At 55.2% G+C, this 11,331-nt stretch overlaps 4 protein-coding genes across 4 annotated transcripts; 2 read left to right on the top strand and 2 right to left on the bottom strand.

Annotated features, from left to right (window-relative positions):
• Window positions 1-2,424: 2,424 nt before the first annotated feature.
• On the top strand, window positions 2,425-2,791 carry PG985_003390 (uncharacterized protein; the record flags this gene model as incomplete). The annotated part of the gene is made up of 2 exons (XM_066823159.1): window positions 2,425-2,598; window positions 2,711-2,791. 2 exons carry the CDS (start codon window positions 2,425-2,427, stop codon window positions 2,789-2,791), a joined length of 255 nt encoding a protein of 84 aa, XP_066690591.1.
• A 710-nt stretch (window positions 2,792-3,501) lies between these two features.
• On the bottom strand, window positions 3,502-5,205 carry PG985_003389 (uncharacterized protein; the record flags this gene model as incomplete). Its single annotated transcript, XM_066823158.1, has 1 exon — window positions 3,502-5,205. One exon carries the CDS (start codon window positions 5,203-5,205, stop codon window positions 3,502-3,504), a length of 1,704 nt encoding a protein of 567 aa, XP_066690590.1.
• A 3,102-nt stretch (window positions 5,206-8,307) lies between these two features.
• On the top strand, window positions 8,308-9,612 carry PG985_003388 (uncharacterized protein; the record flags this gene model as incomplete). The annotated part of the gene is made up of 1 exon (XM_066823157.1): window positions 8,308-9,612. One exon carries the CDS (start codon window positions 8,308-8,310, stop codon window positions 9,610-9,612), a length of 1,305 nt encoding a protein of 434 aa, XP_066690589.1.
• A 294-nt stretch (window positions 9,613-9,906) lies between these two features.
• PG985_003387 (uncharacterized protein) lies at window positions 9,907-10,769 on the bottom strand (the record flags this gene model as incomplete). The annotated part of the gene is made up of 2 exons (XM_066823156.1): window positions 9,907-10,326; window positions 10,443-10,769. The coding sequence occupies 2 exons, from the start codon at window positions 10,767-10,769 to the stop codon at window positions 9,907-9,909; spliced, it is 747 nt and encodes a 248-aa protein (XP_066690588.1).
• Window positions 10,770-11,331: the final 562 nt, after the last annotated feature.

Raw genomic sequence — 11,331 nt, 5'->3', positions numbered from 1 at the left:
CTTGAGTGTCTTGGGATGGAAAGGGGTTATATTCCTAGATAGGGGGACTTGTTGCTTCTAGCGAGTGATAGGGGGTCTGGTGCTTGTGATGTCTGTGGTGTCTGTCTTCATTTCTCCCCAACGTCGAGACGACGACCTCGTCTTCTTTATACCCCTATTCCCAGATGTCGTTATTTGCCCGTCCTGCCCGTCTTGCTCGTCCTGTCCAACCTGCCATGCTGGCCATGCTGTGCTGACATTATCCAGAAGCATCCGAACTGCAACAACATCAATCTTGCGGGGGCCAAGTCAGAATGATTTGGTGATAGTTCCTTATGCTTACTCGCATCATCATCGCAGCATATGGCAGAATCACGTCCATAAGGGCCACGAAGTTCCAAATACCGCCCTTCTCCTCCCTTTGTTTCCGTCAGCTGAGTGTAGCCTCAAGCGTCCTTGGTGATGGGTTTGCTAATACATACTGCGGTAATCTATTGCTGTGCTACCTGCACTGCCAGGCAGAGAATGGCGGAAAGGGGTTGCTCCCGCCGAGCCGCCAGATCGGCGGATGCTTAGTCAAGGGTATCCAATACTTGGCGCCGGCTAGTCCATGCAAGGAACGTCTGGGGAAAGAACACCGCTCATCATCCTGAAAGGGCAATGGTCTTAGTAGAGAGCCGACGAATCCGGCAGACTAAGAAGCAAATGCCCGAGAAAGGCTTACATGAGAACGGGGCGGGGTGTACGGTTTGCCCGAATGATGGGGGTCTCAGACTGCTGTTACGGAGCTGTCTAAACTGACGTTGGACGGAAACTCTTGCCATTCATCTTTTTTTGTATTGTATTGTATTACGTAGGCGATAGAGAATACAGACAAGCCAGAGACTCGCATCATGTTCCTGCATTTAGGGCGTGTAGGCTCAGAATCCGGAGACATCTCGTCAGCGAACTATCCGCCCCTTTTGTGCCGCCCCAACCTGCATTTTTGGTTCCCCCGTTCTGGAAAGCTGCATCCCGCCAGATTATTGCCCATTGCCTAGTTGATGATGTGTGCTTACCACGTTGAACGAATTGGGCAGTGCGCTTACCTAAGGGAAGCTGCAATTGTTCTAGTCAGAGGCAATAATAGCATGGATCACGCTTACTGATCTGTCCCACCCCCTGTGAGATAAGATCTGGTCCCAGGAACACCGAGCCAAGCCCGAACACCCACTGCCCTAAAGTGCCAAAACGGCACGCAGCCCGATCTTGCGGGTTTGCTTGAGATATGAACAGAGGAGAGGAATCGGCGCAAGGATTGCTATTCTATGTCACGTTGCAGAGGAATCTACTGACGACGTGACACCTGTCAGCCCCGGCCTTCCCGGTGTCCTATACCATGGAATATGGATTCTTCAGCATCCAGTCTATCAACATCCCCTGAATCGTCGCTCATCCTAAACTTCAGACAACTTGCCCATCCGCAGAATGTAATGAACACGAAGCTTGATACTATTCTACAGCATCTACGATGGCACCTGTTTCCAAGTCCATTTTACTTCGATATTGCGGCTGATAATTGTGTGCTCAGTCTAATGTGTTTATGTTTATGACCTTGAGCTCAACAGGAGTGGTCTCTTCTGGATTCTTCTGGGAAATTCTTTGTTTTCTTGGTAGTAGCTCTGGTGACAGTCGAAGATAACCTGATAGGCTTTTGTCCAGATTGTAACGATAAGTCTGCGAAAAAGGCCCATCTAATGGAGACTACCTGTAGAACTTGACAGCAACTGACATACACAGATACACGTGTGCTGTATCTTTCCAATTGGATCTTGAGCTCCGATTACATATCAAAATCAAGCGGCAGTGCTGGCCTTCAGGGGGAAGGTAGTTTCGTCAGGACATGTAAACAAGTTCGGAAAAACCATTCACCCCTTAATTATCGAGATTCACAGCCTTGACCACGCAGAGATGCAGCTTGGAAACCATTCCATACCCAGAACGAAGGTAAAAGAGTTCTTAAAGTTCAAATGTATGGCGGTGCATCAACATGCTACCGAGACTGTGGACCTGCTGGTTCCAGCCAATTGGTGTACCCAATCTTGGTCTGTATCTCCGTTGGGCCTCTCTATACCAGAACTATACGCAAACTTTAATTTCTTTACCAGACCTTTGCGGAGTTTACTCAACCGCGAATACACATGACCATTATACAAACCAGGCGTACACCAGGAAGCGCAAAACTATCACGGCTTCTCTTTCTCCGATCGCCGTTAGAAGAGATCCAGGGCCATCTATAAGAACAACCCATTCTCCCCCCTTCAGTCTGCTCGAAATTACTCTTGCCATTACCATACAAGTCATCTAACCATCACACACTTCATTCCACAACACTCAGACTTTACCACCACCACAACAATCATCCATTCAACCGGTTCATAAAACCAACCAACACACACCATCACAATGCAGTTCACCACCCTCTTCGCTCTGGCCCTCGCCGCCGTCGCGGCCTCTGCCGCCCCCATCCAAACCGCTACCGCCAACGCCACCGCCCCCGCCGTCGCGGCCGCCACATCGGACGTCCCCCACGCGCGCAACTTCCACCGCAAACGCCAGCTCGATGACCTGACCAAGGTGGTAAGTAAACCCCCTCTTCCACCCTGACTTTCTCTCTTTCCGCCATTCCTACTTAATAAGTAGTCCTTTCCCGTCGAGGTTCTGTAACTGACCAACGCGTTTGCGATTCCAGGCGTGCAATGCCATGTGCCTCGTCGGCGGCGGAGGCAGCAACGAGAAGTGCCACAAGCAGTGCGGCATTGATCAGGAGTAAACAATCAAGTGGAAGGAGTTTCTGGATAATGAACGGGGTGCTGATACGGAAAAGTCGGCCAGCAAGCACCTTGGCTTTCATTGGGGTTTATCATTATGGGGGTTTGTTGATGCCCAGGACCTTCCAAGGTCGTTGCTGTTACCTCGGTTTCTATGGATAATCAGGTTTAATTTTTAATATTAATCAATCTACCGAAAACCAATCGTGCTCTTGAAATGCCCCCTTTGCGTCTCTTTCTGAAATGGTGCTTCTGATGCTGGTTCGACGGCACCAATCTCCGTTTAAAGAGGACGGGACCAAAGAAGGCACAGTGTAAGTGGCTTCCAGTTTTAAGTACATGAATTTCCTTCGGCGTTAGATTGTGAGTATGACAGCACAGGAGTCTATGGCAGTAACTCGCTCATTTCAATAGCTGGATATAAGTAGGGCAAAGTGGGAAAAGCTGACGCATAGGGTCCGCTACTCGGAGACATGGCAATGACAGGCCAGTCAAATTCAAGCAAGACTTTGCAGGGCATAGGCAGCCCCTAACCCATGTTGGGCCATGACGGGCGAGCTCATGAATAAAATCTAATGAATACAGTCATTGTCAAAATCCTTTCCTTTTTTTTTTTCGTTAGCTATTAGGAGTAGAATTCGATGGAGACGATATCGGTTGCAACAACAAACACCTCTCTTCGCACCAGCAGGACACGCCGCCACACCCCCTTTCAAGTCAGATTCCGCGCCATCCCATCGATGCGCGACTGCCACAGCGACACGGGGTCAATGACCCCGTCGGGGAGGCGCAAATGATATATCGCATCCCCGCGGGACTGAATCGTGACACCCTGTAAAAGTTCGCTCTCCTTCACAACCAGCTGGCAACAGGCAGAGGAGCCCAAAGAAGCCACCACCTTCTCCCAAGCCCCCACCACTCGGCGCTCCAACGGGAGAATCCAGGTTCCACGCAACTGAATGGTGGCCTGCCGCTTCCCCGCCTGTTTCTCGTACGTGAACGCCCACGCAGTCTGCTCGTGCCGCGCATTCCACAGGACCAAGCGCTCCAGCCGCGGCATCTGCCTGGCCGCGACCAGGCCGGCCATCTGCAGCAGGTCCGAAGCCTCGCGCGCGTTGTCGGGCGCGGACAGGCGCGGCGCCGTGAGCGTCAGGGACCGCAGGCGGGGCCACCGGTACGCCTGCCGACTGCAATCGTGGAAGAAGGCGGCGGCGTCGACGAGGTACGAGACGGCGAGCTCCTCGAGGGACTGGCTGCGCCGGACGAGGGCCCGGTCCAGCACCCCGCCGCCGATGGCGTAGGGGTCCTGCAACGCCTTGTACTTGTGGAGGTGGCCCAAGATGGAGACCGTTTGGTGCAGGGCCGCGGCCAGCTGCTCGCTGAACTCCTCGTAGACGGCGACGGTCTTGATGCCCGGGGGCAGGTGGTCCCGGAGCAGCGAGGCCAGGGCTCCCCTGTGCGCAGCGATCAATGAGGGTTCATAGTGGACCCGCCACGGCTCGTACACGAGCTTCTCCAGCCGGGGGAGCTTGGCGAACAGGAGACGCAGCGCCGCGGGGGTGATCTGGCGTCGAAATCCGCGGCGGATGACCAGTCCCGTAATCGCCGGGACCGCGGGGAGGTCGCCCGGGGGGTATATGTCGATGTCGGTGTAGGGTCGCCCTATGGCTCGGTGGAAAAGCCGGCCGGTCTGCTTGCCGGACAGCCAGGCGTGTTTCGGATCGTGATACCGCTTGATGTCGCCGCGCTGCGCCTCGACCCGCTCGCCATCCGGTTCGTACTCGAGCCCGGCGCAGTGGTCTTTCACCCAGTGCCCCGTGTCGCTGGGCGAGCGTGCGTTGAGCTCCAGCTCAATACCACCATGCTCCGCCGGCTCCCACGCGCTGAGCACGGTGAGCAGGCCCAGCAGCGCCCGCCCCATGATGGCCATGTGCTTCGGTCTCGCGCGAAAGCGGTCGTTCCAGCGGCAGCTACTGCAGTTATACGCCGGCAGCTGCATGCTCAGGGAGATGTGCCGCACCCAGCGCTGGTGGCGGGCGGAGGATACCATGCGCTCGAGCTTTGGCAGGTCCGACGCCCACAGGTTCAGCCGGTGGAAGTTCCGAGGCGCGATGAGGGCGTGCCATTCCTTACAGACCGGCGCGGCCGACGAGGCCCAGCCGGGGAACTGGGCGCGCGCGACTTCGTCGAGGATCATGGTGCGGATCTCCGGGGGTAGGGAGAACCAGGAGAACCTGCTTCTTCTACTTATGGCGCTTTTGGTTGCGGTCGTGGCGGCTGCCTTCTGTTGTCGGCCGCTTCTAGGCTGCGGGATGACGGCGGCACGTGTTTGGGATCGTGTAGTAACCTTCTTTTGTCGGCCGCTTCTAGGCTGCGGGACAACGGTGGCACGTGTTTGGGATCGTGTAGTAACCATGTTAGGCGATTTGTAAGAACCGTCCAATGTCTCGTAAATGAGAGGCTGTCGATGGAGTCGTCACCGAGATGACGTATACTGGAGTTGCGGCTTTCTGGCGGGGGAACGGGGTTGGTGATAGGTAGGAAAAAGCACAGGTTGGTGTGGTATTTGGCTCACACGCCATATGAAAAGCGAGGTGGTAACCATTCAAAGAGCGACCGGAGAAACTAACGAAAGTCCCCCAAAAGAATCGCCGTGCTTCTCATCTTATCCGACATTGCTATCATACTTTTGTCGTTCTATGGTCCAGATGCTGCTTGATCGTTTTTCATCGTCAGTTGGCAGCCCTCTTACACCAGCAAGCGCATACACGGATCTGGGGGCAGCATTACCACAGCCCAGTGTGCGGTTCCTATGGTGCATCAACGCACATGAGGATGAGTGGTGAATCAATTTACCCAGGCACATATTGAAGTGGCCATTACCGTTATATTCGTGCTCATAGTGATATGTGCCGTGGCATCTGCAGCTCTCTCATGTTCCATTTTGGCGGTTTTGCTGATAAGGCCGGCCCACCGCAAGGGGAGCGGTGGCTGTGAATTCCCTGGTAGAGGAAAAGTCAAAAGGAGGCACAATGGAGTTGTTTTCCGATGGAAACCCTAGCACACTCACATTCACGAATGCTACTTGGCGTAAGGGTCCAGTTAATAGCAAAAATCAATGGTATGGTGATGCTGGTGTGACTTTCTGAATCTCGACACCCAAACAGTAGAGCCAGCCCAAGGTGCCCTAGTGTGAGAGTATTAGAAGATGTTTGCTTCAATCAGACTTGATGACCATGCGAATTCCGCGCGTATCATACGTATTACGGACGAGAGCGTTTCTTCTTCCTCGCAGAGTTTCGGCGCCTCGAGGGTGCAGGCAGTCGTTTGCTCGCATCTCAACCAGCCAAATGGGACGCACCATGAAGCCTCGGAAGCCACTCGCCCAGAGGGCCAAGCACTATAGGCTGGAGGTTCCCGAGCTGCTGTCAATGCAAGTTCTGGATAAGAGAAAATGCTCTTTTGCATCTTGGATCGCGGAATCATATGAGAACCACCAGGCTGCAGCGTCGGCAAGCTTCTAGACTTTCGCGGGGCGTCGACAGAGCAAACGCCGCATCGTATGGCAACGAGTGATGGTAACTGCAGTTGGCAATGTTTCAGAGATTCGAAGAACAAGTCCAGAAGAATGTCAGCTATTCTGCCACGGCTGGGTATCTCAAGGGATTAGTGGTGCCTCGTTACGCAGATAAGCAGCCTTGGCCCAAGTGGCTGCAGCGAGCCAAAAGTTGACAGGTGAGATTCAATCGAGCATCCCCGCAATGCCCTACATCAAATATGACAATCTGCCGACGCCATCAGTGGTCGACTGCCGACAGCCACCAACAAGCCACCCCAGATCTAGGCCCCCAAACATTTGATAGAAGCATCATTGGAACCGGCAGCGAAAGAAATACTCGTGCCTTTTGGGAGGGCGGGCACCTGGGGGAAAGGAAAGTCTGCATTGACGCGCAAGCGCATTCCAGCATAGCCCGATGGCGCTGCGATACCAATATCTGATGTTGACTAATCACCTGCATGCTTTTTGGCAAACGAGAAGCAAGCAATGAAATGCCATGCCACGTACGGAGTACCTACATTGATACATTGCCTAGCATGCGTTTGATGCGTTGCCTTAATGTTGTCATCCTCGAGATGTGGGGGGGGGGGGTAGCGGGACTGATAGGTGTCCATCGCACCTGACCCCCAAGTAAGACTTTGGGAGGGCGACTTTTGGTCAGGGGTTCACAGGATGCCATCCATACTTTGCAATAGGATGTAAACAGCATTTGGAGCCCTCGAAGCTCGACAGCAATACTTGTGGAGAAGAAGGTGTTGATGTGTTGGTGGTGGATGCTCCACCATGTACCTAACCTACGGCCGCCTAGGAATTGGCATCCGTACCGGCCGTGGCCGTTGACTTGGGCACGCTTTGGCACTGGAAGCTAGGGCGGGGAGCTCTGGGCCCCCAGGCACCAGGCCCCTAAGCTTTGGGGGAAGGAACGGGGTTTATAGCACATGTGCCAACCCTAGCTTTGGGCTCGACGTCATTTGAAACGGGCAAACATACTTGTCACCTTGATTGCATCATCATCTTCATGCTGATCGCCTTTCTGTTGTCGCTTTACATAGATTGATTCACCAAGGAGGATGACTAGTCAAATGAAACAGGGCCTGCCATGATCCACCGTCCACGCTTGTCTTGTGGTGATGCTGGATTGGGACTAACGTTTGCAATGCAGCTCGCTGCTAGCTGACTGACGGACACCAGCCCGCCTGCCCCACGTGAGGAGGGACGTGTAACCCGCCCAATGAGGCTTCAGCACACGGCCGGAGCAAGCCAGGTTGCACGGCATATCAAACGGTGGATGCGCGTGGGCGTCCTGTGTTCGCCCTCTTATTTCCATCAGACTAGCTATGCATCGTACGGCTGGGGAACTTGACCGCATCAGAACGCGCGCCTTTCTTTGTTTTCCCAGGCAGCCAACTCAGTAAGGTATGTACATAGCCAGGTTTCGGTGAGAGAACATGTCCCAAGATACGATGCATATCCGCGCCCCCCTCTTCCCTGTGCGCATAGGCCAGGCCAGCCAATACGATGCTTGGATCATATGACGAAGCCATATATCGATCCGCGAGGGTCTGCAACCGCCCAAACCAAGGACGGAAGGCGGTTTTGGCCAGCCGTGTGTCTTTGGTTCGAGCTGAGTCCGAAACATCCAACAGCCTGCTAGCGGTACAGTGCATGACTGTCAATGCCATCCACCACATCGACATACTTGGAATGGGTAGGTATTCCAGACATATGTCATCTGCCCTTTCAGCTAGCCACCCAGCTCGGTGGGCTGCCGTATCTCTGTTTGTCTCAGCCCGGAGCTATGCCGCCTCTATATAAAGGGATGCCCACTGCCGCTGGGAGATGGTGGACTCATTCACTCAACCTTCTATCCACTCTCATATCTACAATACCATCTTCGTAGATATCCCAAACGACTTCAACAACCTTACCATCAACCCATTTCCCCAGACAACATCCAACATGGCTTCCAACCACATCTGCTGCGTCGTCCCTCCTTATCTGCTCAGCGGCATTGCCGAGAGCGACAAGAACGAGGAGCGCCTGCGCGTGTCTGCCCGCAACGCCCTCAACTTCAACGGCCACTACTGCACCAAGCGGAAGGAGCGCTTCGCCGCGCTGACCATGCCTCGCGGCTTCCGCGGCGAGTCGGCGGAGCAGCCGTCTAAGCAGAGCATCGTCCCCGACGTCATGCTCAAGGCCATCTCCGAGTCCGCCGACGTCGACGAGCAGACCCGCGAGTGCGCCAAGCGCGACCTCGAGCACCTCCACGGCGTCCATGCCAAGGTCTTGCAGACCCAGGGTGTCCAAGTCGAAGGTGACGATGCCCAGCAGCAGACGCTGAGCGCCAGCAGCAAGCACAAGGCCAAGAAGCCCGCCGCCTCGGCCGTGTACCGCGCCGTCTACGACGCGCAGGGCACCGAGGACGAGAACGCCCTGCCCGGCAAGCAGATTCGCGTCGAGGGCCAGAAGGCGGTGAGCGACAAGGCCGTCAACGAGGCGTACGACAACGTGGGCAACGTGCTCGACTTCTACGCCAAGATCTTCAACTGGAAGAGCATCGACAACAACAACATGCACGTCGTCAGCTCGGTGCACTTCGGCCAGCAGTACGAGAACGCCTTCTGGGACCCGTCCATCATGCAGATGGTCTTCGGCGATGGCCACGACTTCCTGCACAACTTCACCGGCTGCGTCGACGTCATCGGCCACGAGCTGACGCACGCCGTGACGGAGCACACGTCGCCCCTCGACTACCAGGACCAGGCCGGCGCCCTCAACGAGCACGTCTCGGACGTCTTCGGCATCATGGTCAAGCAGCGTGTCGAGGACGAGACGGCCGACAAGGCCGACTGGCTCATCGGCGAGGGCTGCCTGCTGCCCGACGTCAAGGGCACCGCCCTGCGCAGCATGAAGGCGCCGGGCACCGCCTACAACGACCCGCGCTTCGGCAAGGACCCCCAGCCCGACAACTTCTCCAAGTACCAGCGCACCTCGCAGGACAACGGCGGCGTCCACCTCTACTCGGGCATCCCGAACCGCGCCTTCTACCTGGCCGCCGTCGAGTTCGGCGGCTACAGCTGGGAGAAGGCCGGGCGCATCTGGTGGGAGACGATGAACTCGCACCAGGTCCCCGCCCGCTGCACCTTCCAGCAGTTCGCCGACCTGACCGTCGACAAGGCCGCCGAGCTCTTCGGCGACGACGCCGCCAAGACGGTCCAGAAGGCCTGGACTACTGTTGGTGTCGTGCGCAAGAGCTACCACTAGAGGGCTGTCAAGCAAGCAGGGGCGAAGGAGTCTCTGGGATACGAGATTATGAATACACGTTTGCAGGAAAACATGGGAAATCAATCACACACATAACTGGGTCGGACTTTTGCGTAGGATATTTTTAAGCCACATACCACCTTCCTTTACTTAGCCATTTGAATTGAACTACTATTGCCAGTATAGGCAGATACACCTTGAAGAAGCAGGGATCTTCATATTCAGCCAATTGACCAGTGAATGAACTACTCGAGACAAGCGATCTTCCATAATATCGTCTGTGTGCTTCCGGCTTCAAACATTGCCCGACGCAGCCACCTCCAAGTTGGGATCCATACCGACCCCGTGCACGACAACACTCCTGCCCGTCTCGCCCGTGACCCGAATACTGACGGTATCCGCCCCGAACCCGCGCGGGTTCTCAAAGAAGTTGTACTCCTGCCGCGTCGTGGGCTGCCACTCCTTACCATCGTTGGTGCTGACCTCGAGCGATTTGACGGGCACATCGGCCCCGATAACCTGCATGCTGAACCACCAGGCCGACGTGCCCTCCTTGTTGCGCAGCCGCAGCGGCGTGTTACTGATACCGCAGGGGACGTATGTGTAAGTCACGTCGATGAGGCCCCGGGAGAGGTCGTTGTCGGTGAGTGCGGCGAAGGCATCTTGGAAGAGGTTTAGGCGGGTGGGTTCGCAGGGGGTGCAGATGTCGACGACCTGGAGGGGGTTGGTGTTCTCGTCTTAGATACTACCGAGGAAACCGACCAACAATGCTGGGGGCGGGGGGCTTCGAAGAAGAGAAGAATTGTTGGAGGGGCCAAGGCAAAACTCACCATGGCTGTCACCGACTTGCCCTTGGAGTTGGTCACGTTGACGCACTCGCCGCAGTGGTACGAGGTGTCCCAGACCTCGGCCGACAGCGCCGTGCCGAATATGCCGGCCGGGAGCTTGTAGGTCGACAGCATGCACTTGCCGCCGCTCAGATTGCCGCCCGTGTAGGAGGCTTTGCCGGTGACTGTGTCCGAGAGGGATCCGTTGGGGGCCAGGGTCGAAGAGTCATCGTCGAAGCGGGAAGAGAGTGTAGCAGCAGCACTCAGGGGCGAAGTGGTTGATGATGTCAAGATGGCGAGAAGACCGCTGAGCGAACATCTTTTCATCATTGTGGCAAGGTTTGACAGGGACTTGGCGTGATCCGAGATTTTGATGAGTGTCTAGCGAGTTTGATATCTCAGTAAGGAGACGGCGATACTGGACGTTGAAATAAGCACTCTACAGTGTCCTGAACGCGTAGTGGCCGAGCCGAGGGTTGAGGCCCCCTGAAGATCATGATATCATTCATGCAGGAACAGACGAAGTTGACCATCTCGCATTAACAACATTGGGGGTTATTTCAGGTGGTTATCCTTTCGCAGCCGCAAGAGGGCAGTAGCCTGAAGTCGAAAAGCCGTATAAGTCGACATCGAGTTTTACCAGCCAGTCGGGTATGCCAATACCAATGCCCGGTCTTTGATCCGGCTTAAATCCGGAGTCTCGGCTCGCTTAATGCGAAACTACGGCGAGAGATCAATGACCTGAGAGGAAATTCAATTGGATGAGGAACACCGACGGGGGTTAGCATGAATACTTATATTCTTGCATCCGAAGATGGAATGTCAAGCATCGCATTTGCGGTGAAGCTTCTTAGCGAAAGGGTGTCGAGATACCTCACTGGTATGATATGGA

The sequence above is a fragment of the Apiospora marii genome, assembly GCF_038362585.1.
Source record: "Apiospora marii strain CBS 49790 chromosome Unknown utg000002l_segment0_segment0, whole genome shotgun sequence".
Taxonomy (NCBI): Eukaryota; Fungi; Ascomycota; class Sordariomycetes; order Amphisphaeriales; family Apiosporaceae; genus Apiospora; species Apiospora marii.
Note: the sequence above shows the minus strand (reverse complement) of the source record. Positions and strands in the feature narration are given on the sequence as shown.